At 46.7% G+C, this 27,027-nt stretch overlaps 1 protein-coding gene across 5 annotated transcripts in view; it reads right to left on the bottom strand.

Annotated features, from left to right (window-relative positions):
• Window positions 1–2,787: 2,787 nt before the first annotated feature.
• The window catches only part of TMLHE (trimethyllysine hydroxylase, epsilon), a 32,818-nt gene continuing 8,578 nt past the window's right edge, over window positions 2,788–27,027 (bottom strand). For 2 of the 5 annotated variants that reach the window (XM_054996525.1, XM_054996528.1), the window contains exons 2-8: window positions 19,436–19,617; window positions 17,538–17,714; window positions 15,639–15,918; window positions 10,561–10,680; window positions 8,665–8,901; window positions 6,564–6,702; window positions 2,788–5,634 (exon numbers count right to left, since the gene is read on the bottom strand). In XM_054996525.1, the coding sequence (XP_054852500.1) occupies window positions 5,503–5,634; window positions 6,564–6,702; window positions 8,665–8,901; window positions 10,561–10,680; window positions 15,639–15,918; window positions 17,538–17,714; window positions 19,436–19,616 (1,266 nt within the window). In that variant the 5' untranslated portion in view covers window position 19,617 and the 3' untranslated portion in view covers window positions 2,788–5,502. Of the gene's footprint in view, window positions 5,635–6,563; window positions 6,703–8,664; window positions 8,902–10,560; window positions 10,681–15,638; window positions 15,919–17,537; window positions 17,715–19,435; window positions 19,618–22,025; window positions 22,081–24,051; window positions 24,110–24,416; window positions 24,469–27,027 lie in introns of those variants that run through there. The other 3 variants (XM_054996526.1, XM_054996524.1, XM_054996527.1) reach the window with 3 other exon arrangements.

Raw genomic sequence — 27,027 nt, 5'->3', positions numbered from 1 at the left:
TTTGTGGCTCAGTCTGCTTAGATCACTGATCTTCAGTGGTGTATCAAAGGCAGCTGCCACACAGAGGCAAGGGAGTGTTCACATGGCAATCTCCTCCACACTTTCCTTGCTTCAGCTCCCCGTGGCTGCCATTCCTCCCCCCAACTTTTTGAAAATCAGTAACTGACAGGTTGATATTACGCAATAATGTTACAATCTATTGCATCAGTGTGCTAGTTCTCATTTTTTAAAAAAAGTATCCAGCCCTTTTCGTTACATAGTTATAAGGGAAAATGTTCCACTCTTATTGCGCTATAGCGATCTTTCAATTGCTGAATTAAAAAAAAAATCCCCCCAAAGCCTTTTGTTGGTGGTGTGGGAGATGGCAGCTATGGGGACTGAAGCAAGGGAAATGGTGCCATCGTAGGCTGGATCTGCAAAAATGCACATCTTCCTATCCAAGTTCTGAACCTGCTTTGGCTGAGATCTTCCCCAAAAGATCATACCAAAACAAGTTTTGGAAAAATCACAGTAAAGCAGAGGAAAACATGGAAACAGGATGAAGAGATCAAAGTCACATGGATGCTCCTGAGAACAGCAGTGGTGTAAGGAAGCCAAGGGAGAGCAAAACATCCTTGTGGAAGCAGCCTCAGATCTTAGGTGAGTTACACCCTGTGGCACAACTCACATTTATTTTTGTCATTTCGCAAAAAAACAGCGAGAGAAGGGGAGAGGGAGAGGAGAGAAGGGATGCAAAAGGAGGCCATGGACATCCCATAGCAGAGGAAACTTCACCTTTTTTAATTATCCTTACATGGCAAGATGCACCTGCAGAATAATCTCCCCCTGTAAGAGCTTCAAATAGCCATCTTTTGTAACCTGTCCTCCAACAAAGAAAAGATAGTGCAGGCTGAGATTTAAGAGTGGGCGGGTCTTGGTGTGAATGAAGGCTGCTGCTCCAGGCAATTGCAGAGATGCTTCTGAACAAGCATTCACACAACCAGCCCTCTTATTTCCTGGTATCCTGCAGTCTATTTATGTGCAGTCCTAAGCAGACTTAAATCCTTCTAAGTCTACTGACGTCAAAGCACTTAGAAGGGTGTAAACTGTTTAGGATTGCACTGTTACGACTCACCATTGGCACAAACTAGTTGTAAAAAGCAGCCATGTTGCCAGATTCCTCCTCCTCCTCCTCACTGTGGCCCCTCGGACTATGGTGCATTTTGTTCCCCCTCCAAAATCTTCAGGATTTTTAGGAGAAGCGGCAGGCTGCTGAAGGAAGGGGCAGATGTAGGGGGCGGGGTGGGTGGGTGGGTTACCTCCTCCAACCCATCCGCCCAAGCCTTTCTGTGGTATGCAATCAAACCAACAGGGGAAAACCATCACATTCCTGATCTGTTCCCCAACTTCCAGAGGCATCTGGCCAGACACTGCTGGAAAAAGACTCCCGGACAGGTGGACCTTGGTGTAATCCAGCAGGCAGTTCTTGTGCACTCTCCTCACAAAATGCTGCCCCCAAGTGCCCCAAGCTCTTGAGTCAACAGAAGTGGAATTGGGTGTAGTGGTTAAGAGTGGCAGGACCCTAATCTGGAGAGCCAGGTTTGATTCCCCACTCCTCCACTTGAAGCCAGCTGGGTGACCTTGGGTCAGTCACTCTCCGGAGCTCTCTCAGCCCCACCCACCTCACAGGGTGATTGTTGTGAGGACACACTTTGTAAACCACTTTAAGTGTGGCATTAAGCTGTCCTGAAGGGTGGTATATAAATTGAATAGCACCTATAAGACTAACAAAATTAGTGGTAGGGTATGAGCTTTTGTGAGCCACCTCACTTCTTCACTAATTTTGTTAGTCTTGTAGATGCTACTGGACTCTTGCTCTTTTCCACTGCTACAGACAGACTAACACGGCTATCCATCTTGATATAAATTGAATGTTATTATTATTACCTTGTATGCAAATCAAATTTAAGTTTATTTATGATGTTTTCTAGCTGGATTTGTTCTACAAAGACGCTTACAAGTCCTACCTACTGCTTTCTTAAAAGCTTAAAACCAGTTGTTGGGATGGACCGGTCCAGTTTCATTATTGTACACCATACAAGAAGCTTCATAAAATGCTGCAAGATCCATCAGGACCTGGCAGGACACACAGAGATAGGCAGAGAGGATGATATGGGAGCTGGGACCTACAGTGCCCCTTTCCAGGAGTGGCTTCCGTCCTAGGACAGCCAAAAAATAACCTGGGCAGCACAGATAACCTTTAGTGGGAGAGACCCTGTAGCAGTGAAGAGCTAACAGAACGCTCGATAGTGGGGTGGGCAACCCTAGGATGTGTGTAGAACAGCAGCACATCAAATTGCTTCGCTCAATCCGCAGGGCCAGTTCTCCACCTGGAAGCACCACTGGGGCTGGTGGGGTGGGAGAAGAACACTGGCTCACCACACTGGCAGTACGACTGCACTTCTCTCACTGCATCAATAACCTTTGCCTTTTCCCTCCCTTTTGTTTGCCGCCCACATCAACATCTTCGCAGGCAGATGTGGCAGGTTTTTTGGCACTTGCGCCAAAAGGACTGCTTACTTCTGGATCTCCAGATTTCCTTACTGCCCACAATTTTACTTCTGCATTGCCTGGAGACAGGCAAAAAGCCAAGTGAGGCACCCAACTTCTCTTATTTTGCCCCTCCCCTTCTGCAGGAAATTAAGAGTGCTGTGGAAGGGCTTCAGAAAGGAAAAATGAACTTCCCCCCCAATGCCGACAAAGTTAACTTAGCATAAAACCACCCACGAAAGAGAACTGAGTCACCCATCCACCACTCTGAAAAGCAAAGCCACTGATTCCTTTTATTATCAGAAAAGAGCGAAATTGCAAAAAACGTGGATTACAAAGCCCAATCAGAATGCATCACAGTAAGGGCCAGCTATTCCCAAGTGGAGCAAGAAACGTACACACTGACAGGAGGGTTGGGGGCATAACTGTGGAGCCACATTGCAACATGTGTACAGGGAAATGGGGGCAAGAGGCTTTGGCCGAGTCGGAAAGGTTGGACATGCAATTGGAGATCTGCATCTTGCAAACCGTCCGAGACCTCCTCTGCAACAAACATGTCTCATGCTCACCTCTGCTCCTCCTTGTACTACAAAGTCAGGCGCTAGGACCCGATTCAGACAGTTGGCATCCCCCAAGTAACAGCTTGCAGAAACAAACAAGAGGTGGTGGCAAGCAGGGAGCACGTGAAAGAAACAAGGGTATGAACCGATGCCTCTCCTTGCACAATTGTTATGGTCACTTATCCAAGGATTAATTTTTTTAAAAAGGAGAGAAAAACAGAAAATAGACCTGATCCCCCAAAAGCTATAGCCGAGACGACAAAAGTTGCTCTAGAGGAAATCAAACTCCTTTAGTCCTTGAGAGAAAAGGCACACCTATGCCTAGGTCTCCCCGGGGTGGTAAATCTGGATCTGTGCAGTACCATTTCTGGGCACAGGTAGGGGCTTGCAAGACTGATTTTTAAAAATCCCTTCACCCAGAAAGCTAGCATGCCAGGGGAAAGGGTTGTAGCCCAGATTCTGAAAGACATTCTACCATTTGGGCTTTTAAATTGTTCAGATGAAAGAGTATTCCATTGTATACGTCATTCCATCGTATGCATCTATAAGCAGTTTGAAGTGGTACATCCCAGACTAAGAGTTATTACTGCAATGCGTTCTTGACCATAGGAGCTGTTTGTAAACAGTCCTGGAGGAGTCTAGCCAGTTCCCCTGACGTTCCAAGAGAGGAAAACCACGGAGCACCAGAACAATTGCTGAAGGAGCGTGCAATTGTTAGTGGATAGATAAAATGGAGGCTTGGTTACCTCAGACAGCTAACAGGTTTCTCTTTGGCAGTCTGGAAGGGCTAAGTCTAGCAATAACTCTGTTCATTTGAAAGAGACCTGATCTCCTGACTCTGGTAAGACCCCGGATCTTATAGACCTGGGTGTGACTTTTCCACCCACTGAAGAATTCCCACTAGACTAGCAGAAGGATGCTGATTCTATCCAGCCGAAGGGCTGGGAATGGATTCCACCCAAACCATCCTAAGCTCTCTAAGCTTGCTTTCGTGCACTTTCAAGACATTTTACCAATTGTTTGCAAGTGGATTTTCCTGTTTGCAAACAATTGTGCAAGTCTACTGAAAGTGCATTATCCAATGTGCAGAAGGCAGCCGATGTCTGCTAAGGGAGCAAGGGCCAAGCCACGGATGAATTTTACTATCTCTTTTGAGGCTGCAGATCTACTGCAACTCCTCCCTCCGCATGCGATTAAAAATAATTTTTAATACCTTTCAGGCATTTCGACTCCAAATATATTGTGGTGCTCAATGCACACAGAAATACATGCTCAGCCAGTTTCAAAAGACTGCCTGAGACCAGTCTAAAAGCCCTGGGCTTGCATCCAAATGCAACTAGGAAGCTTCAAAGTTATCACTTGTTTACAAGGCAAGTGTAGTTGCAAGTCCACTGTAATGTGTTGTTGTAAGTGGCAATGTCCTTCAACTGTTAAGGACAAAGGATATATTTTTTGTTGCTATCAATGATATAATTGCTGGTCAATACCAGCTGCCTGCCTAGAGTCTTATCTGTCTTCAGAGCAATTCATCCAAAGAGGCCATTGTTTCTAGGAATCACCCCCCTCCACCCCAGAACTGGTTCTTAGGGGTGCAGGGGGGATGCCCGGAAGGCAGCTTCTGAAGGCAGTCTTGTCACTCAAGCACTAAGATGTTCACACTGCAGAGGCAGCAGAAATGTCCCATTTGCTCCTCCTGCCAAACGCCAGGCAGAACCAAGGAGAGCAGGAAAAAGCTTATAGGCAACCATGCTTCATTGGACAGACGAACTGGCAACGAGGTTTCAGACACACGTTCAGTGAGGTTTTCCCTCCCAAAGGAGAAGTTCGGTTTCTTCAGGCCTCTGTTGGTTACCTCACGATCCTTGGCATTAAGCACCCTCTCATCTTGCATCAGCAAGGAAGCAAACAGGAGCCTTCCAGGGCACTTGTGTATTTTGGAAGTGTGCGGGGACCAGGAAAGGTCTGTTTGACTGCAGTTTGACATTCTTCAAGACTCTCCCTCGCTTCCAGGACAACCTATCTGTGCTGTGCTTGGTAAACTTTGGGGGGCCTGTGTCCAGAATGCTTCTATGGTATGGCCAGTTTGATCACCAGTTTCAGTAGCAAAAAGTGCTAGATCTGGCACCTGGGAGTGCTTTGGCAGGCCTAGGTTGGCTCGCTATTTCTTCCTGCTCAACCTGAGCTAACAGGTTGTGCTTTTAAAGCCAAGGGAGCCAAACAGTCAGGGAGCACAGAAGGGTCTGCTTGGTTCCAGAGGAGAGCAAAAAAAGGCAATGAACAATGACAATCAAGTAATGCTGTGAGGACCTCCCCTCCTTTTACAGGTGTTCGGGTCTCTTGAGGTATACAAAATGCTCTCCTGTTCCTAGCTCAGCAAACCTTCTCCCCCCAATACTATACGCCACAGGCTACATTAGGCTTTCAGCCCCAGGAAACGGGCCGTGTTCAGCACGTCATCTCTTGTCAGGTAGCAGCCACAAAGTTGGCGGTAGCCCGTGAAGGACTCCCGGCCATGCAGCACGCGCCAGTTGTCCACAAACAGGGCCTGAAAACAGAATGAGAAAAAACAGCATCCGTATCAAATCCTGGTTATCCTAACAGCCCCAGCTCTGGCACTTGTTGGATGCACTGACACAATTCCAGGCCACTCACTTCTCAAGTCTTGGGGATAAAAGCCAAAGGGTCCGGGATGGAACGTTAAACAAACCAACAAACATGGGGCTTGGGGTCACTTCCTAACCAGCCGACTGCTTAATAAAGTATTTCATCACAGCTCTGTACCCTTCATATGGCCACAGAAACAGACTTTTTAATACCTCTGGCCTGGCAACCTTTCCTTGTGGCCATGCAAGGGGCAAATCCTTCTTTCTTTAGAAACCCAAATCAAACACTGTCTTTCTCCCAAAGCAAAGAACCAAGCTGGATGCTTACGGTTACTATTTTGTGATTCCACCCTCCCTCTCTCACCCATTATAATCTCTTCTCAAAATTCCAAAAGTGCCCATAGACACAACAAGGTTGAGGACCTTTGGGTTATGACACAGGGGACAGAAACTGTCCCCCCACGCCAGTTGTGTGTGGGAACGAAACAGGAACAAATGACCTCTGCAGCCACTCAACAGTCAACATTGCAAAAGGGTGTGTGGTCACTGGTCATGGCTGGGTCACGCAGAACAGGGAACCAACGTGAAAAGCTGCTTTACGCCAAGAGAGATCACTGATCCATCTAACCTGAATGGTGTAACTCTGATCGGGGCTCCAAGGCCCCACCCAGGCAGAGGCCTCTTACAAAAGGCTGCTGCTCCCTGGATCCTTTCTAAAGTGAAGATGCTAGGAAGCGGCAGGGTGAGCTGTGAGTCCTCCATCGAGTAATGGGTCCCTCTACTAGGACCTAGTTTAGAATGCTGAACAGGTCAGCCATCCCTGCAGCCGTGTTTTTGGCAAAAGGCTCAAGAGGGTGGCTAAAGGGGTTACCTTGCCCGGTTTCAACTTGACCCAAAGCTCATTCTCTGGCCTTCTCAGTTCAGTAGTCAGAGTACGGTGCGCGGTGTACCAGCGATGCACGGTGTCGTAAGGCACGGTGTTTATCACGGCCCGGTCATAGTTGTTGTACCTGCAAGCAAGTAGAAGAGAGAAAAGCACAGCTGCTCGCATTAAGCCTCATATTGGGAGGGGTGCCTCCAAGGACCTCATATTGGGAGGGGTGTCTCCAAGGACCCCTCCCCTGCTGAGCAGGACTGAAGCACCTCAGGGTGCTTTTAGTCACAAAGAGCAAGAGCTCTGCAAATGTGGAAGCCTAGATTGCAGAATGGGTCACAGAAACAGAGCTGAAAGGGATCTCAAGGGAATGCAGGAAATTTACAGCTATCTCCTCTGTCCCTCCCCTCCTCAATGTCCAGAGGAAGGCAAAAAAAAACCCTCCAGCATCCCCGGCCCATCTGGCCTGGAGGAAAATTCCTTCCTGACCCCAAAGTGGTGATACCCTGGGCATATAAGAAAGGGCCATAAGAGCTTAGGTTCAAGGTTTTGGTTTTAACCTATAAAGCCCTAAACAGACTGGGACCAGCATATCTGAGGGACCGCCTCTCCCTGTATGTACCCCAGAGAGTGCTTAGATCAGTGTGCAAACATCTACTCATGGTCCCTGGCCCCAGGGAGGCTTGACTGGCCTCGACCAGGGCCAGGGCATTCTGGCCCTAACCTGGTGGAACACTCTGTCGGAGGATACTCAGGCCTGCCACGATCTTGTATCTTTTTGGTGGACCTGCAAGACAGAGATGTTCCGCCAGACATACAGTTGAGGTCTGCATTAGTTCCATCAAATGAGCCTCCCTACTGGTCTCCTGCCAGCTAGGGGGCTATATGTTATCTATATAGTCGTCTGCCCCCATGTAGGTGATGCTGTGGAGCAATATTGAATCCACACCTCCTCCCCTTCTATGTTTGGTAGTGCGAAAGGGCCTCATCCTGGAATGTCGGAAGTTATACTGTTGAGATCTCTAAGCCTGAAAGTTACACCCTCTTGAGAGCTGTGATTTCATTGTCTTATTTTTGTATTTTATTATCATTGTAACCTGCCCTGAGCCCACTTGTGGTGAGGGCAGGCTAAAATCAAATAAACTAAACTAGCAGGGCTGTCAATCAATTTGGGTAGCAGGGCTTGTCTGAGGAGGAATTTGTTGCCTCTTAGTTGTTACTTTACAGTCATCCAGGCCACTCTGTTCTCCAGAACGGGGCCTCAAAGGGTATCCTGCTTCACCATCTCAAGAGTGGTCGATCTCCATAAGAAAACTGTGGCCTCTGGGGCACATATTACCACTTTGCTCAGGTAAGTATGGAGCCTCCTTCCACCAGAGGGCGCCTTCTGCTGGAGAAAGAGCCTCTCCTACGGGAGGAAAGGTCTGTGATTGGCTGAGTGAAGGGGAAGGACCGCAAGCCATTATCAGTAAAGAGTCCAGCATTCTGCACCCTCTGTGCTCATGTACAGCACTAAGTACAAAATACGGAGACTGACAAATTACGTACACCTGATGTACTAAATCCAAGAGACAGAGAGGCATGACAGTCACCATGCCGAGTAGATCTTGAACACGTTTGGGTTGGATCCAATCCAAGGATCCTTGATCTCTTTAGATCTCCCCTCTACCTAGTAGCCATTATCTGACCCTGGGTAAGTTCATTCCTGGGGTTGCTGGATTGCATGGAGTACAGGCTAGTTGGGAAGTGGGCAAATTCGCTCCCTTCTGCTTCTTTTGTCAGCAGAGCTCTGCTGGTGCAAGAGGCAGGAGGGAGTGATTTTACCCCCTTCCCTCTCCTGGCTGCAGCCTCCTGACCTGTGGCTTTTATTCCACTCAGGTCTTGCAACCCTGAGAATAAAGTTTCCCAGAGTTGGGGAGGAGAGAGCTGAGAAGACCTGCAGCCTCTAATGATTTCCATGGATGGACTGCAGCATCAAATTTGACAGGACTGCCAGGGACCAGGGAAAACAGCTAAGGAAGCCAGACCTGGAGAGCCAGTTGGCCATCCCTGTTTCAGCGCCAATGCAACAGGCTAGGAATGACAGCAGCGGCCTCACCTGATCAGGTACAGCTCGTTGTTCCAAGGGTAGACATTCAAGACGGGCCCCACCCCGATCATGTGGTTGTGGCAACCCCCGACATTCTCAATATACTCGTGTTTCAGTGGCACTTTGGTGAGGAGCTCGAAGTCATCAGGTGCTTGCTGCCGCACTTGCTCTGCTGCGTAGAAGCCATCTACCAGCAGTGTCCGACCACCTGTCCCTTCATGCCGGAGACAATGGAACACCTGGATGCTGAGGAGGGGCAAGGAGAAAAGTGGATATTAACTGCAGGGAACGCTGAAGAGGTTGAAGCTGGTAATGTAGAGGACTGAAAGGAAGAGAAAGATGAGAAAGTCAGTCTATTCCTCTGTGCTTGCCGTAATAGCAGCCCTGATTGGTTATATGGTCTATTGGTCTAGCCTATCAGCAATCAGTTGTACATGTTATGAAAGTAGAGATAAGATGATAGAACATTCTATTCCATGATGATTCCTTCCAGCTTTTGACTAATTCTGGATTTCAGAACAATATCAGGAACTAAACTGCCGCACCCTGATGATCAGTGTCAGAGGCTTAATATTTTCCTTATCCCATTATATAAAGTTAAAAACTAGTCATTAGCTACAGAGGTCTCAAATACAGAAGAATCTGCAGTTTTGTAATCTGTGTTAATTTCTGAGCAGTTTCAGCCTGCTTGAATATCACTATAAAACTATTTCCAGGCCTTAAAAACATTTATTTTGGATGAGATTATGGAAGAATATTTATGATGCAGAGGATCCAAAGTTACAAGTCTCCCTGAAAGGGAGTGGATCTAAGCTGGAAGGCCGAGAATTGCCACACCGTGTTCAAGGGCTAAGTGTATTGTGCTATACTTAAAAGTTATGGGAAATGTTTGTGCCATATAAAGATCCTAAAGGTAATAGAAACACTTGATTTTATGTTCTGTTTATTTTAAATACATAGGCCAAGAGGCAGGATATAAATAATTGCAATAAATAAAATATAGGTAAATTTGACCGTCATGCTTGATTGAAATCTCAGGAACCAGAGAACCTCAGTGCCCCTCACAGGGTATTTTTCCCCCTTCATCCACAGGCAGATACAGCCCTTCTAAGAGGCTTGCTGAAAATCAAAGGGGACATGCTGTTTCACTTCATGGATTCTATACTTTCCCATATGCTAATTTGTGGGGATATAACAAACTGACCGGTCAACTAAAATGATGTGGTTAACTAGCTAAGCTTTCTATTATCAAGCAACACCTATAACAATATAGCACTTCATTTTTACTTGCTTTTTACTGGCCTTTAACAATTTTTAAATCAATTAATTTTAAGGTAGTTTTTTCATGCATTATTATGAGTTGTGTGTGTGGAAAGTGCTGTCAAGTCACAGCTAACTATGGTGAGCCACCCCCCCCGCCCCGCCCAAATAGGGCTTCCAAGGCAAGAGACATTCAAAGGTGGTTTGCCATTGCCTGACTCCATGTCTCGACCCTGGACTTCCTTGGTGATCTGCCATCTAAGTACTAACCAGGGCCAACCCTACTTAGCTTCCGAGGTCTGATGAGATCAGACTAGCCTGTGAATGCGATATTTCAAAATAGATAGCCATGTTAGTAGGTCTGTAGCAGTAGAAAAGACCAAGAGTCCAGAAGCACCTATAAGATTAACAAAATTTGTGGTAGGATACGAGCTTTGGTGAATCACGGCTCACTTCCTCAGAAGATATTATGATATTATCTGTAAAATTCTTCAAGCATTCTTTTTTTTGGAAAACATGGAACCTTATAATATCATGTTCACTATTTACTGTTAACTTTTCACAACATGCTCACACAAGAAGGATCAACGCCTGCTGCAGTGGCACCGGTCTTTCCCCCACTCCTCATCTGCAACTGGCACGTACCCGCAGGGCTCCTGGAAGTAGGTAGTGTCTGTGTGGCGGTCCAAAGCCAGCTTGGTGTAGGCTGTGTCTCCCCGGGAGAAGTCCGAAGTGAAGTACCACATCCTGCCATAGATAGTCTCCCTAGAAAAGGAGAGAGATAGCAGCGGCTGCGGCCCTCAGCACAATCACCCCCCTACCCCAGTGTTACATAGTAAATTGAGGGCTCTCTGGGTAGATTCAGAGCATCACCTGAGGTGTGAGGCTACTGTGGTGACCATTCAAATGAACGCTCCATGAGCAAGTGACCTTGGAAGTACCTGTGCAGTCTGGTCTCGGGAGTGTTTACTCACAAGAAGAACTGCAAAATATACAGTGCAATTCTATGCAGAGTTACTCCAGGCTAGATCTAGGCAAAAAACCAGTTCCAGGAGGCAACATCAGGAGAAGGCCTCAGCTGCTATGCCCTGTTGTTGGCCTTCCACAGTAACCGTTGGCCATTGTATGAGACAGCATGCCGGACTAGCTGGACCACTGGTCTGATACAGCAGGGCTACATTCAGGGCTTTTTTTCTGGGGAAAGAGGTGGCGGAACTCAGTGGTGGAACTCAGGACTGCACAATGACGTCACTTTGGGTCAGCTGCAACAAGGGGGGAGTTTTTAAAAGTTTAAATTGCCCTTGGGTGAAAATGGTCACATGGCCAGTGGCCCCGCCCCCTGATCTCCAGACAGAGGGGAGTTTAGATTGACCTCCACGCCGCGGCGCAGAGGGCATTCTAAACTCCCCTCTGTCTGGAGATCAGGGGGCGGAGCCACAGGCCATGCGACCATTTTCAAGAGGTGCCGGAACTCCGTTCCACCACGTTCCATCTGAAAAAAACATTTATATTCATTGTGAACTGATTAGTCGGTTAGATTTGTCGATGAAAAAAAATCTGCCACTTGATTATTTGAGGACATTGTCTTAAATCAATCTGAAGTTCTTGATTATTTGAGGAACGTACTGAAATTACAAGGGCATGTAGCGTCATGTTCTGAGGCACTAAACTCATGTTGTTCTGCTTCCACAAAAGGAATGCCTCTTCCTAGGATGGAGGATACTCAAACATGAATGTGGACTGACTAAAGCTAAGCCAAGTAGGCTTCCCCTCCTCCAGTGGTATCATTTTATTCATATGCAGATTTAATTAACTAAATTTAATTCACTATGATTTTTTTAAATTGGGGGACAGTCCCATTGAGGTTGCCAAATTCCTGGAGATCTGGGGCAGTGCCTGGAGAGGGCTGAGTTTGGAACACGGAGTTCAGTAGAGATGTGATATAATTCTAGGACTTCAGTTTCTCCTAGGCTGTATGGTCTACCATAGCTTCAGAGAGTGGACTCTATGGCATACAATCAAGTCCACCTTCCAAAGCTGCCATTCCCTCTAAGGCGACTGATCTCTGTAGTCTGGAGATCAGCTGTAATTCTAGCAGAACTCCAGGCTAAAGGGGTGCACCAAAATAAAATTTGGGTGATCTGGATCTAGGTTTCAGGGATACCATAAAAAAGGATATTCCTTTATCAATGACACAATTGACTTAGTTTTTGTTTTTTTGCTGTTGTTCATGTTATAAAATTAAATAAAAATAAAAATTAAAAAAAAGCAAAAAAAAAATGATATTCCTGAAATCTGGGTCAGATTCTCTAATCAGATTAGAGAATCCCCAATTTAGCCAGCCATTATTCCCTATGGAGAAAGCTATCTAGGGGTGAGTTTGTGTCTGCATTTTTCAAGACAATTCCACCAAATTTGATGGGCATCCACTCCTTTCTGTCCATTTAAGATCTCCACCCCCCCCACACACAAATTTCAGGAAGACTGGATCCAGGGATCCAATTCTATGGGGATCTGAACAAGCTCCCCCGCCCTCCAGACACGCTCCATTGTTTCCTACAGGGGAAACATTTCCAAGGCTTTCCAGACAAAGGAGAATCTTAAGAAAGGCAACCTCTGGCCAAAAGCCAGTGCCAAATGCATGTCCCGTTCCTATGCAAACTGAACCAACAAAGCCCAACAGAACCAAAGTGAAGCAAGGAAACTAATGTCAAACCAGAGAATCCCAATGTCAAACCAGAGAATCCCAATGTCAAACCAGAGAATCCCAATGTCAAACTAGAGAACCCCTATGCAACGAATCCTTATGGAAGCAAGGGAGGGAGGCTTGCTGGAGCTGCAGTTTTTAAAAGGTGGCCAGTGGAGCTTGGGCTGGGGTGGAAGGGTGGGATGGGAATTCACTGTGCCTGCTGCCCTCCTGTCACTTGTCATCCTTGCACTGTTCTCCTGCTGCAGTGCAAGGACTGCTTCCCTCTCGCTAGCTGGCTGCTGCTCTGTGCCCCGCCCGCCTCATGCTGCTCTCCTGCCACTGCTGAGGTTTGCCTCCTTCCAACTTGTGCGCTATGAAGCCTGCCTCCACTTTGTGCTCTCTGCTGCTCCGCTGGTTGCCTGTTCTTTCTGTAACCGAACTATCAATCTCATCACGCTTTGGCTCCTCTGATCCGATCCAGAATCCTTTAATGTGATCTCGCTGTTTTGCCGGTTCACGAATCCCAGATTGTACACCCCTACTCCAGGCCCCACCTTGAAGTTGGTAACCATATTCCACTCATAAGTCCCCCAGAGCTCAACAGGATTTTCTCCCAAGAAAGAATTGTGATCTTGGAATGTGAAGTTGCTGAGAGCGAACTGCAAGTTATGAGGCTGGATGGTGTTTGGGCCTTTTTAAAATTTAAATGGAAGCTGCAGTGGGGTCCAATTTAAATGAGTGCTGCAGAGGTAACAGAATGGATTTTTAAAAATCCCTTCTGTAAATAAGTTTTGTAGATGATTGGGGAAGGCAATGGCAAACCACCCGGTAAAAAGTCTGCCAAGAAAATGTCATGATGCGACGTCCCCCCCATGGGTCAGTAATGATTCAGTGCTTGCGTAGGGACTACCTTCACCTTTACCTAAAAGAGTGATGGTTGGGACCAGAGCCCTCATGAGGTATAAGTTTAAGGTGACATAAGGAGGAACTGAATCGAAGGTCCAAAGGTTTAAAAAGGTTATAAAATACCCAGCAAACCATAACACCTTCCTCTCCTTGTGGCCCCCTCCCCTACCTCATTCTAAACAGCTATTAACCACAGTAGTTAAAAAAGTAAGCACGACATTAACAGCAGACTGAGATGTATTTCGGTGTAGTGGTTAGGAGCAGTGGGACTTGAATCTGGAAATCCAGGTTTGATTCCCCACTCCTCCACTTGAAGCCAGCTGGGTGACCTTGAGTCAGTCACAGCTTCTCAGAGCTCTCTCAGCCCCACCCACCTCACAGGGTGACTGTTGTGGGGATAATAATAACACAATTTGTAAACCGCTCTGAGTGAGTGTTAAGTTGTCCTGAAGGGTGGTACATAAATTAAATGTTGTTATTATTATTATGCATTTGTGTTTGATTTCTAGTGGAGAAACAGAGTGGTGAGTGTGTGCGTCTGGGGGGGGGCGTTAACCCCCTCTGCTATGCGGCCCTCATCCAAAGCCATCTTTGTCCCTGGGGCTGCTTTTTAACATTAACCTCAGGTATCCCGATCACGTATCGCCAGCATCAGGCATAGTTTGGCCCGGCTCTTCTGAAGTTAAAAACACCAAGTCTCATCCGGTATGTCCATGACAATCTTGCAAGAGTAAAAATATTTTATTTAAAAACTGGGATGGGTTTGACAGAAATCAAGAAGGAACACAGAAAAAGGAAAAAAAATAAACCAGGCCTTGACAAACCAAGGGTGGGAAGGAGTGAAAGGAAAAATGATCTGGCAGAGCCGTGCTAAAGACTAGAAGTTCCCATGCCAGAGGCGCTGCCTGGAATCTATTTGTGCCCTTCAGTCTCTGAGCTGGGGAGACAGTGGGAAGGAGAGGACAGGAAACCGGTGCCGATCCTTTTCTTCCTAATCCTCAAGGGTAAGCCAAGGTCAGCGCAGCAATTTCATTTTAATCGGAAGGAGAACCTTGCTCTGCACTATTCCTCTGGAGCCCAGAGCTTCGTTTTGAACTTCTAGTCTCCCAGGACCAAGGCTGCCCTCCTAACCTTTCAGTCAAAACAGGAAATCCTGCGCCTGTTGAAAAGTGAAGCATTCCCAGCCTGATTTAAAGAAGTCACTCCTGGTTGCTTGCTCTTTTCTAGCTGCTCCCAGGAAAAGAGATTTTGTTTTTTTAAAAAAGATTTTCTTCAAGTCTGTGCAATGTCAACACATCTCTGCACATTAGACATCGTGGCCTAATGCCATTTTCTAGTGCAAGGAAGGAAATGCCAGCCCAGAAGGCAGCCCGGAAGCTGCCTTATACTATATGCAAAGCCTTTTACTCTTCGTCTTCTCTAGATTCTCAAACAGGCAGTGGCCCTGGTCAAGCTGTGAAAGTCACCAGGACACGGAAGTTCATGGGGAAGGTTGAACGTACCACAAGGTTATGGGACTGTCACCCGAGCATTACCGAGAGAAGGGAAAAGTGAGAATGGCAGAAGCTGCAGGCTTTAGGACATTATGCTCCTACTGGAACTTACAAGAGTTTATATAGCAATGCTTTGGCCCCACAGAGTGTGATGTAATGGTTAGTGTTGCTGGATTAGGATCTGGGAGACACAGGTTCCAGTCCCTGTTTGAAGCTCATTGAGTGACCTTGGTCTTCTCTCTCTCTGAGTAATCTACCTCACAGGGCTGTCATTGAGAGGATAAAATACAGAAGGGGAGAACAATTTATTTACCTCATTCATATCCTGCCTTTCTTCCCAACGGGGACCCAAAGCAGCTTACATTGTTCTCCTCTCCTCCATTTTATCCTTACAACAACCCAGTGAGGCAGATTAGGCTGAGAGTGTGCAACTGATCACCCAGTGAGCATTTATGGCAGAGAGAGGTTTCGAACCTGGAACTCTTACGATGTTGTAAGCTGTTTTGGCTCCCATTGGCGAGATAAGCAGAGTACAAATATCAAAACAAAATATATGCTTTTTGAACAGACGACGCCTTTTTGTTTTCTGCTTCAAGGTAAGGCATTCCTCATTGAGACACCAGACGGCAGGTTACCTGATCAAGCTGATTCTCTCTGCCAAGATCTCAGTGTCTTCTTTGGTTGGGGGAACATTTTCCACAAAGGCGATCCCGTAGAGGAGGAAGTTCTGTAAGAACTCCTTCAGGCCCTCGTTGGTTTCCAGGAAACTCTGGCAGTCCACAGAAGGCACCTGGGCTTCCTGGTAGATCTGTGCGTTCCAGAGGAGGCGGGGCTGCATGACCTGCTGTTTCTGCCCCTCGAAGCTGTTCTTCAGCAGCCACTCCAGCCCATACCTGGTTACGTGGCCATCTGGCCCTTTGGCAAGACAAAACCAGACAGGCAACGGTGGGTTGTAATGCGCATGGACGTTGCCTATCAACCTAAAGACAGGGCTCAGAGTCCTTGCAGTTTACTCACAAGTAAAGCCATATGCAGCTGTTAGGTGCAGCAGGCAAAAGGGCTGCCATAGTTCCAGGTACATTTCTTGATCATTTTGTTCTAAAGGGATGTCAGGCTTAGAATGTTCTTTGTGCTTTCCCCCCCAAGAACACTCTAGACAGCATGTTTGTAGCAATATAACGACCACGAAATATTCCCTGACCTATCAAGTTCTGTACATGTTTGGCTTTCTTTGGTGCAAAGGTGAAAAAAGAAAAAAAAAGGAGACAAAAGGAGGAATGAGAGGGAGAAATTGCTTTTCTATTTTATTCAACATCCATACCATTGACTCTCTACCACAACCCTAAATTCCTATCCTTTTTAAAATATAGATTCCACTTCTGATGAAAACAAAACCGGTTCCTTAGATGCTGGGACACAAGTTCCTACTGAAAGGAACGCAGACGGGCTGCTTCTTTTGGCAAAGATTTAGAAATAAGCACGGATTTGCTAGAATCGTTTTTTCCCTCCGGAGAAAGAAGTGGCCCCTCGTCTGAGATTTTGTCTATGGTTTGTGCTTTCGAGTTGTTCTGATTTGGGATGCACATTTTACTATTAGAAAGCACCAGTCCTTGTGACTGATAAGCATAAGTTGTGTATATTTTACCACTGTTAAAAAATATTTAAGGGAAGGTGGGATGGTATAGCCCAATCTTGTCAGATGTCAGAAGTGAAGCAGGGTCAGTACTTGGATGGGAGATCACCAAGGAAGACTCTGCAGAGGAAGGCAGTGGCAAACCCCCTCTGCTTCCTGCTTGCCTTGAAAGGCCCGCATTGGGGTGGCCATAAATCGGTTGGGACTTGACAACACATACATATAAAAAAACCGTGGTCTTCCTACTTAATTGTTCACAATGTCTCACATCACAGCAAGAATTGCAATTAACAAAATTAATATAAGCAGCAAAAATTCTATGTTCTGGGTGCAATATGAGGATGTTCTGTGTGCAATAGCAAGATGTTTTCAAACCACTTTGTGTTCAGGCCTGAGGTTTGCAAAGAAGAGTAGCCATGTCTTAAGCAGTGCTTCTGGCTCAAAGGCCAGGGCTTGGAGCAGGATCACGGATGGAGCCCAAAAGATATGGCTGAGTTATGGTACGCAGCTTTAAAAACAAACAAACCGCAGCCTTGAAGGATTGAGACTGGCCTTGGCCCTTGACTTGCTAACAGGGTGCAAACCCCTGCCCCCCCAAGCCAAGCTGAAAGGGACTTCTTGGGTCAACTGGCAAACCTATTCCCAGACCAGAGGCAGTTAAGGGGCATGACCTGTGCCTCTCACCTGATCCACACTGCTTCAGTATCGAAATCTTAAGTGGGAACAGCCCACATATTTCCACTCTAAGGAGGAAGGCAAAAAGAGCCTTTATTCTTCCCCCTTATACTGTCTGAGCCAAAGACCACAGATTTTTAAAAAAATAGCTGTACGTTTCTTAAAAGGATACACTCCTTCCCTCCCCCAGCATCTGGGACCAAATGATGCCCTACCAAAAACTCACAGGTGAGAAAGAGCGTGGTGTCATCCACCCGAACGGTCTTTGGCCTGATGCACAAATCCACGCTGGCCGTATCAAGGCTACGCTGGTTGGTCTTGGTGTTGTAGCAGGATGCAGAGCGGCAGTGATCACGCAGCCAGACGTAGTCAAAGCGCATGAGGGTGTCCCCGAACTTCAACTCTGGGAAGGTGACATGTCAGGCGATCAAATACCAAACAAGAAGGTGGTTGCAAGCTGAAAAACTCTGTCTGTGTGCGAGCTGGAAGACACTGCTGTGTGTGCTCCTCTGGCACCTAACTAGGCACCTTCCTGATATTTTGTACTTTTCAGCAGGGAAGAACCGCACTCCACTCCTTTCTCAGCCTATTCAACAACCAATAATGTTACTCCTGCACAGAGGTGCCAAGCAGCAGCACCTTAGAATAGCAGTGACATCAATAGCAGTATCAATTTTGGTTTTTTTGCACACCCATATACAAACACAACTTATGAATAAGTCTGGTGGCACCTTAAACACTAATAGCATTTTATACCAGCATATGTATTTGTGGACTAGAGTCCAAGAAAAGTACAAAGACTTACAAAGATTTACAAAGACTTACAAAGACCACTCATTAACCATGCTAAATCAGTTAACACCTATGAGTGAGAAAGCCCAAATCTCTGTTCAAGCCCTGGCCAGTGAATGGTCTCTGCATTTTTCTTCATTAAATTTAAATTGTACATAATTACATTTCAGCTTGTACTTCCTGTCTTTCATACTCCTTTGATCCCTCTGGGCCTTTTTTCATACCCTGCTGCATAAATGAGGATCTGCATAGAATATCTGAATAAGTGTGTCTAGTCCATGAAAGCTCAGGCTGGGGAAAAAAAGGAGTTTGTCTTTGCAGAACCGCAATGCTCTTGTCCCTTTTTTCGGCAACAGACAAACAGGACTACCCTTTTGGAATTACACACACCAAGAGCGTGATGTGAAAGAAATCCCACCTTCGCCTCCCCCCACATTGCCTCCTGCACCCCCTTGCTGTGCCATCTCTCCCCTGCTTCAAGTGCTACGGGCTGTACATGGCAGTAACAGAAGAAAGAATGCTTCGTGCCATTTGCTACACTAGACATGCTGAGCAAGACAGAGATGTTTTAAGAAGGACCAATCAAAATCTTGGCTATCAGACAGCCACAGCAGGAGAAGGCCAATGCTTTTATGCTCTGCTTCTGGGCTTCCTGGAGAAGATTGACAGCTCTGGGTTTGGAAATCTCTGGAGATTTGGGGCGGTGATGTCTGGGGAGAGCGGGGTTTGGGGAAGAGAGGGATCTCAGCAGGGTATGCCACAGAGTCCACCCTCCAAAGCCACCATTTTCTCCAGGGGAATTGATCACCATAATGCTGCCTTTGTTCAATGATCCGAGTGGGGCACTAATCTGTCTAGAAGATCAGTTATTATCATCATCATCAGCAGCAGCAGTGCTGCAATTCTGGGAGATCTCCAGGCCTCACCTGGAGGTTGGTAACCTTTTCCCCAGAGGCGCCTGGTGGGCCACTGAGGGAAACAGATGCTGGACTAGATGGACCCTTGGCTTAATCCATCACAGTGGGTCTGACCTCCCCAGCTCCCACCATTTTCTGATCCTTCCAGGTTCCTAGTTTATTTTAAACGTTAATATCATGCTTTTCCACAATGCCCAAAGTGGCTTACAAAATATAAACATTTACCATCAAAACACGGAAATCAACGCAAATCAAGTTAAAACTGAAACTCTTGCAACATATACCGTCACTGGTATAAGCTGCTGGCTCACAGGTGCAACATGATCATTCTGGCATAAACCAGTCAACAAATCTAGCAGCAGCATTCTGTATCAATTGAAGTTTCCCAACCGTTTCTCTTTCCCATGCAACTTACCTAAATGATCGCTGTTCAGATGCCAGGCACAGTTTAACGATTCCGGAGCTGTGTGATGCTGACGGACTGAACTCGGGAGAATGTGCTTGAAGCTAAGTTGCCATGAAGGATGGCACTTGGAAGTTTTCTTTGGCGGGCAACGAGAGCCAGAGAACAGACGCAGCAGCTGACGGCCCCACATTCTGTGAAAGGGAGGCAGATGTCACTGACACATGTGACAATTTCCAGCAGGCACAACAAACGCTGCAATCTTAACAACCCCCATGTGCTAGGAGCTGTACGTGACTGCCGCAATAGAAAAGATGCCTCGGGCTAAGACGTGCATCCAAAGTAGGCATTCTGAGCAAGAGATGCTTAATTGAGGCTGTCTAGACCCGGAGATTCTGGGAGAACCCCCGAGCCAGTGGCGAGCTCTTTCTCACTCTCTTCCTAAACATTACGTCACACGGACACATTTCTGTTATGAGGCACCCATTAGAGAACCCCATGGAAGACCAGCTGCTGGCTGCACATTAACAAGCGGCAACCACCCTGCAGAGATCGGGTGCCACCAAATGATGCCACACATGCTACCAAAAGGAATTTATGCTGTTTTCACATGCAAAGGAATTCAATAGACTGAATCTGCTATGATGTATACCTGAGTGTCAAGAAGAAGAACCTTTAAAACACAGTCATTGCTCAGAACCGAAAGCAAAGGCCAACATCTAGTATGCCATTAAACAAAACTGCGATCGAGAGATTTGCCATTTGAGGCAGTGATGGACCAGGCATGTCTGGATAGGAAACAGAACTGTGCCACGGCTTTTTAGAACTTTTGCCTGCACAAAAACAGCCTCCTTGAGCCAGGCAACCAAGGCATGCATTGCACACGGCAATCTTTTTGCCAGAAGCCAAGTTACAGATAGCAGCAACTGACTTGTTCTTATGCAGGGAGGAAATTACAGGATATGGCATCCAACAAGTAATGTAATAGGATTAAGATTGCAGAAATTAAAACCAAGGAAAAATCTGGAACAAAATTGAATCAAAGCGTAAGTATTAACACAGGCACATAAACAATGCAGAAATTACATAATAGGATAGTATGTATAGCAACAAATAGAAATAGTTTTGTGAATGGGAAATTCTCAAATGGGTTAGGTGGGGCTTAAAGGGAAAATGATTATAACAATAAACTCAGGTTGCTTTCAGAAGGGATTTTACACAAAGGGATGTATCAGTTAATCCTCAGGTGTGGAACACATAGCAGATAAAAGGCCTTCTGGACTGAGGAAGCAACAAAAGTTGAATGACCTGGCAGAGTATCACTTATTGCTAAATGAGCACTTTTAATCTTCAGTATATCTATATGATGTTCACCTTCAGTATCCAGAGGAGTTAGCCGTGTTAGTCTGTAGTAGCAAAATCAAAAAGAGTCCAGTAGCACCTTTAAGACTAACCAACTTTATTGTTATGCTACAATAAAGTTTATTTATGCTACAATAAAGTTGGTTAGTCTTAAAGGTGCCACTGGACTCTTTTTGATTTTACATCTTCAGTATAACTCTGTGTGACAATGCATTACGATTCTCATTTTTTTTCAGAAGGGGAAAATTGTGGCAGAGCGTGATTTGCCCAAGGCCGCACTATGAGCCCGAGGCAGAGGTGCAATTCAAATGCAAGCCTCCCAGATCCAAGCTCAACTAATAATCACTGTCATTTGTCGAATGCCTAAAAAAGTAGACGTCTTGTACAGGCCATGTAAGAACGCAAAGTCCCACTCCGAAAGACTGGACAATCTAATGCACAGAATGAAAACCAGAACAGAAAAAAATTAAAAACCGGAGGAAGACAAGATTGCTAGACTTAAAAACTCAGCAGTAGCTTGGCCTCAGTCTCGTTGACTAAACGGAGACTTAAAAAAAAAACAACCCAAGCCAAGTGGATGGCTTTGCGCAGAGCACATTGATGGCTGGTGGCAGCACCCCTGTTTTGCATACAACAGGGCCCAGGTGCTGTCCCTGGCATCTGCAATGGAAGGATTTCGGGCGGCAGGGCTTGCGGAAGACCAGGCTCTGCACGGAGAGCTACTGCCAGTCCATGTAGGTGACATAGAGCCAGAGGGATGACTCGGCAGCTTCGTATGTTCCTGTGGAAGTCAGCACGGCCTCTCTTCCCGCAGTGACAGATAACAAGGTGGGGATTTCTCAAGGCCAGAAGGCAACTAAGGCATTTATGTCACAGGGGAGAGGCCTGTCTAATCTCCAAGGCTGCATTTTGCAAAGCTGCACTATTGACCTTCTCTGCTCATGGAAACTCTGTGCCGGAATGGCAGGAATAAACCTGCAAAGCAGTTTAAGGAACTGCAGAGAGAGGGAAAGAAAACTGCTGACATTTGTGCAATAAGGCAGGACAGAGGATTCATCAGCGATGTGTATTTTATCTAGGCCCGTGGTACTCACTCTGTGGCTCATGGACAGCCACGCTCACATGCCTCCATCAACCCAAAGAGGCACGTGACGATTGTATGCTGCACACCAAACACACACATGCAATAACAGAAAACGTATTGAATATGTAACTATGACCTTTTATATTACCAGCATACCTCAGAGCGCCACTGAGCTGTCTCTCACCACCACGGCGGAGTCAGCACTTCTCTATGGGGAGGGGGGCTTCCCAGAGTAATGGCCACGGGGGTGGCTTTCCTCTCCTCTGTTCTGTGTCTAATTTGCTCTCTTGCCAACCGCTGCCTGAGTGCAGGGATAAGACTGCAGAGGCTGTGGGAAAAGGTAGGCCCTTTATTTCCTCTCTCTAGCATGCAGCCTACAGCACGGGGAGGCCTGCAGTTAACCCAGCCTCCAGTCCCTCTGGCAGCAGCTGTTTCAAGGTAAGAACAACCTGCCAACCACAAGCCCTACTGGGTAATGGCCTTGCCCACTTTTCTGGAAAATGGGTCAGGTGCCCCAACAGGGAATGGAAGAGCCACCAGTGGCATGTCAAAGAGCCCGAACCACTGAATGATCTCTGATCTATACCCTGTTTTCCTACCCAATGGGGATACAACAGTTTACAATATGGCTCTCCCCTCCTCCATTTTATTCTCACACCAACCCATCCTGTGAGGCAGAAACAGCATGAATGGACCAAGGGCACACAACAAGTTTCCACGACAGAGTGGGGATTCAAACCCGAGCCTCCCAGATCCTAGTCCAACACCCTAACCTCTACACACCAGTCGTCCCTAGCCTTTTTTGGTATGATGACCCACAAGTCCAAAGTTACTTGGGATGATGACCAACTAAACTCAGAGAGGGAGGGAGGGAGGGAGAGAGGGGGGAGAGAACATTCACAAATAAATAACAACAACAACCACAACATTTAATTTATATACCACCCTGCAGGACAACTTAATGCCCACTCAGAGCGGTTTACAAAGTGTGTTATTATTATCCTCACAACAATCACCCTGTGAGGTGGGTGGGGATGAGAGAGCTCAGAGAGAGCTGCAACTGACCCAAGGTCACCCAGCTGGCTTCAAGCAGAGGAGCTGGGAATCAAACCCGGCTCTCCAGATTAGAGTCCTGCCGCTCTTAACCACTACACCAAACTGGCAAAAACCTGGGACCCATTTTCACAGGCTTTACAGCCCCAGTGGGCTGGGATAAATAGGCTGAGAAATGCTCCCCCCTTATTGCAAACTGGCTCTCTCACACCACACTGGCTGTTGACAGGCAGCCAAGAGCTGACCACCTAGTAGGCTTCACGGCTGAACAGAGGCTCAAAGTACAACACGCTGCCCACACCACAACCCTAGCTCCATAGTAAGAACAACTTTCTTGTTGTTCTGAACAGGTGTTTTCCCACTATCCTTCCAGTCCTAGAGGGCAGGAGATACACAGCACAGTCCTAAGAAAACTCTCCTGTTAGTAAGACCCACTGAAATGGACCTGTAAGATTGCTCTCACAATGTAGGAGACAGGCTGTATATTTCAGGCTCCTGCAAACTTTGGAGTTTCAAACCGAAAGCAAGGGAGGAAATTCTCCAATTACTTATTTTCAATCCTGATACTGACTTCCCCTCCATTCTGTCTGACACAGAGTTCTGTGAAACTTGAAAGCTTGCATGCTGTTATGCTTGCCTAAGGGGACAAAATCCTATGCAATCTGAGCATTAGCCTCACTGGGCACAGCGGGACTTCTTTCCGGGTTAGCACACATTAGATCTGGCTGCATATATGGTTAATAAAAAGATGCTAGCTTAGCTTATTTGCCCCGCCTGCTTCTTTAATACAAGATGGGGGGAGGGAAATGGGAAGGAAAGAAACGTCGTTCAAATCTGTTTGCCTTCTAAACCCTTTGCAAGAAGACACGAGCTCATACTTGAGCAAACAAACTCCACTTAAGAGAAAATGACACCTCCCTATAAAATTCAATTCCACACATGCTACAGGGTTCACTCTCCTATCTTAGTATTCCTAAAAGTTGGCACAGGGAGAAAAACAAGCACAGGTACTTCTTCCACCCGGGGAAGCTTGTCTTCCAAAACTGCCGTTGCCTGAGTCCACAGCCATGAATCCAGAGTCATAAAAGAGAAAGAGCTTTTTTCCAAAGCCAAACTTGCTTGAACAAACCTGCTAGGAGAGGTCCTCTGCTTTTGAAAGTTTGGTGTGGAAGGTCCTTATCTCCTTCCCTGCACTCAGCCTTTATCCCCTTCCCCGTTCCAATATCAAAGGTTGCCAGAGAGAGAGAGAGAGAGAGGGAGAGGGAGGGAGAGAGAAGGTTTCTTAGCTAAAGATCTGCAGCCTTCGATCTAATCTGTTAAGTGCGCTGGCCTCCACACAAGCTGTAATTGAATCTTCGCCTTTAACTCTTAACATTCACCAGGGTGTTCCCGGAGCCAAAAGAGAAACCTGCACATTGGAGATAATGCCCATTTCTCAGCTACCCCTAACGCTATCTAAGGTTGCCCGGGAGGCCAGAAAGAAAGCATAGTTACCTCCAGCCAAGTGCAAGCAGCGAGTCCCGGAGGTCCACACAACTCAGCCTCAAACAAAATAACAATCGGGTGTATGTGGCAACAGACTCTTAAAGAGGAGGGAACTGGCTAGCCTTTGTCAGAGATCACAGACTGTCGCGGGTCCCAGAAAGACACACACTGCCCTGGATCTTAGCCAAGAGGCCAAAGACAGAAAGGAGCGCTAAGAATCTCCAGCAGAATCTTAAACAGAGATTACCAAAGCTGCTGTGGCATAGTGATTAAGTGGTTGGGGCTGCAAATGAGCACTCTGCTGGTTCAAATCCCACTGCTGCCATGAGATTAGTGCATGGCCTTGAGTAAGCCACTCCTCTCAGCCCCAGATGCCCTGTTGGGATAATAACAACATTGACTTTGTTCACCACTCTGAGTGGGCCACTAATCTGTCCAGTAGGGCTGTATATAAGTAAACTGTTACTACTCTATTATTATAACAATGGGAGCTGACAACACTGGGGCATATATCACCTGGAAAGGGGGCATGGATAAGAATGCAGTTGGATCCTGCAGACAGCTGCTGAAAACAGCAGCGCTGTGGAGACAGAAGGGAAAACAGGGGTTTGGCTACCAGTTTCTCTCTATCCTTGAGCTGGGTGTATGACCTTCTGTGGGTTACCACAGAAGGAAAACTAAAATACAAAGCAAAATGCTCCCCAACTAGCACTGGTTGCCAAGAGACCGTGGTAACAATCCAAGAAGATTAATGCTATGGGGATGGGTAATTGCCATAACGCATTAATATTTGGCATTTATGTGGTGCCCTTCGGGCATTCAAAACCCTGAGCACCCCTCATTTCTCCATTTCCGTCCTCTGTACGTATGTGCTGGGTTTTCACGCTCCCTCCTGACTTTGCTGCTTCTGTGGGTTGTTTCTTGCAGTTGTTCACGCTTGATAAAATTATTTTTTTTTTACTTACATGTAATGGTGATTTGGATACCACAAAATGATGTAAGCTGCTCCCCAGAACCAGTAGTTATGGGCTGGGATAAAAAGGACTGAAATAAACGTATGCATAAGAACATAAAGCAGACCATCGAGTCCAGCATCCTATTTCATAAACTGGCAGAATAGAAGCCCCGGGAAGGCTCACAGAGAGGAAGTGGAGGCCAACGCCTCCCCAGAGCAAGTGTGGTGTAGTGGTTAGAGTGTTGAACTAGAATCTCGGAGAATCCCTGCTTTGCCAAGGAAGCTTACTGGCTGATTTTGAGCCAGTCACATTCTCTCATCCTAACCTACCTCACAGGGCTGTGATGAGGATAAAATAGGGAAGGGGCAAACGTAAGCTGCTTTGGATCCCCACTGGGGAGAAGAACGGGGTACAAATGAGGCAAATAAATATTCAGAGGGTTCCTGAGTTGCCTGGGGAAAACGGGGCAAGACTTAGAAGTGACCCAAGAAGATATTCCCGGCTGTTTTGAAGGGCTCAGTCCCAAACGGGGTAGGCATGCCTTATGCTTGAAGAACCACCACACATCCACTTATGGGAATGAACAGCGCATCCATTATGCGGGCGAAGGTCCGATCGAGCACCAGATTTCCCAGAGTCCACTGACAGATGCCAACAAGTGAATGCATGCACCAGGGCTTTTTTTCTGGGAAAAGAGGTGGTGGAACTCAGGACCGCACAATGATGTCACTTTGGGTCAGCTGGAACAGGGAGGGCGGGAGTTTTTAAAAATTTAAATTGCCCTCGGTGAAAATGGTCACATGGCCGGTGGTGGCTCTGCCTTCCGATCTCCAGACAGAGGGGAGTTTAGATTGCCCTCCGCAGAGGGCAAGGAGATCAGGGGGTGGGGCCACCGGCCATGTGACCATTTTCAAGAGGTGCCGGAATTCCATTCCACCGCGTTCCAGCTGAAAAAAAGCCCTGGCATGCACGCTCAAGAATGGGATTACTGGCCAGTCACAAGAACTTTTCAGCAGTGAAGGGAGCTGCAGTTTTGAATGGTGACAAGCCCTACATGTGGCTCAGAGGGAGGGAGGCTGCTCCACCATGCAACGAAACAACTCTATAGCCTGGATAAGTTTTTGTTTTTTTGAAAAAGAGTTGTAGCAGTTTTCTTCCCCCCACAGATCTCAAAGAAATAAAAAACCCAGCCTTGTTTGCTGAAAGCTACTTTGAAGAAGTTGTTTAAAACAGCGAGAGAACATGCCAGCAATGCAATGGATTTTTGCTGAAAGTTACAACCGACAAGCAATCGCGGATTCAGGACCTACCTGCCAACAGTAATTTTCAGGAAGAGACCCGCTCTGCTCTTTTTCCCAGAGTGGCTTTTGCTGCCCAGCGGCCTTTGCAAAGGCCAAATGATTTGCCATGCGCTTGATCAGGCAAACAGCATCTCCCACAGAACCAAAGGGCCTGAGGGGGTTGAAACATCAGCTCTGCCAAAGGCTTCACAACTGGGCATTTTAACAAAGGCAAATGTGGGAGGAGGAGCATAACAGACGCACACACAATTATGAATGATGTGGAGATAGTGGAGAGGAAGAAATATTTCCCATAACAGTAGGATTCAGGGTCACACAATGAAATTGACTATGCCAGGCCCAACAATACTGAGCATTATTTTT

This window comes from Eublepharis macularius, chromosome 13 (genome assembly GCF_028583425.1).
Source record: "Eublepharis macularius isolate TG4126 chromosome 13, MPM_Emac_v1.0, whole genome shotgun sequence".
Classification (NCBI taxonomy): Eukaryota; Metazoa; Chordata; class Lepidosauria; order Squamata; family Eublepharidae; genus Eublepharis; species Eublepharis macularius.
This window is presented reverse-complemented; position numbering and strand designations above follow the sequence as displayed.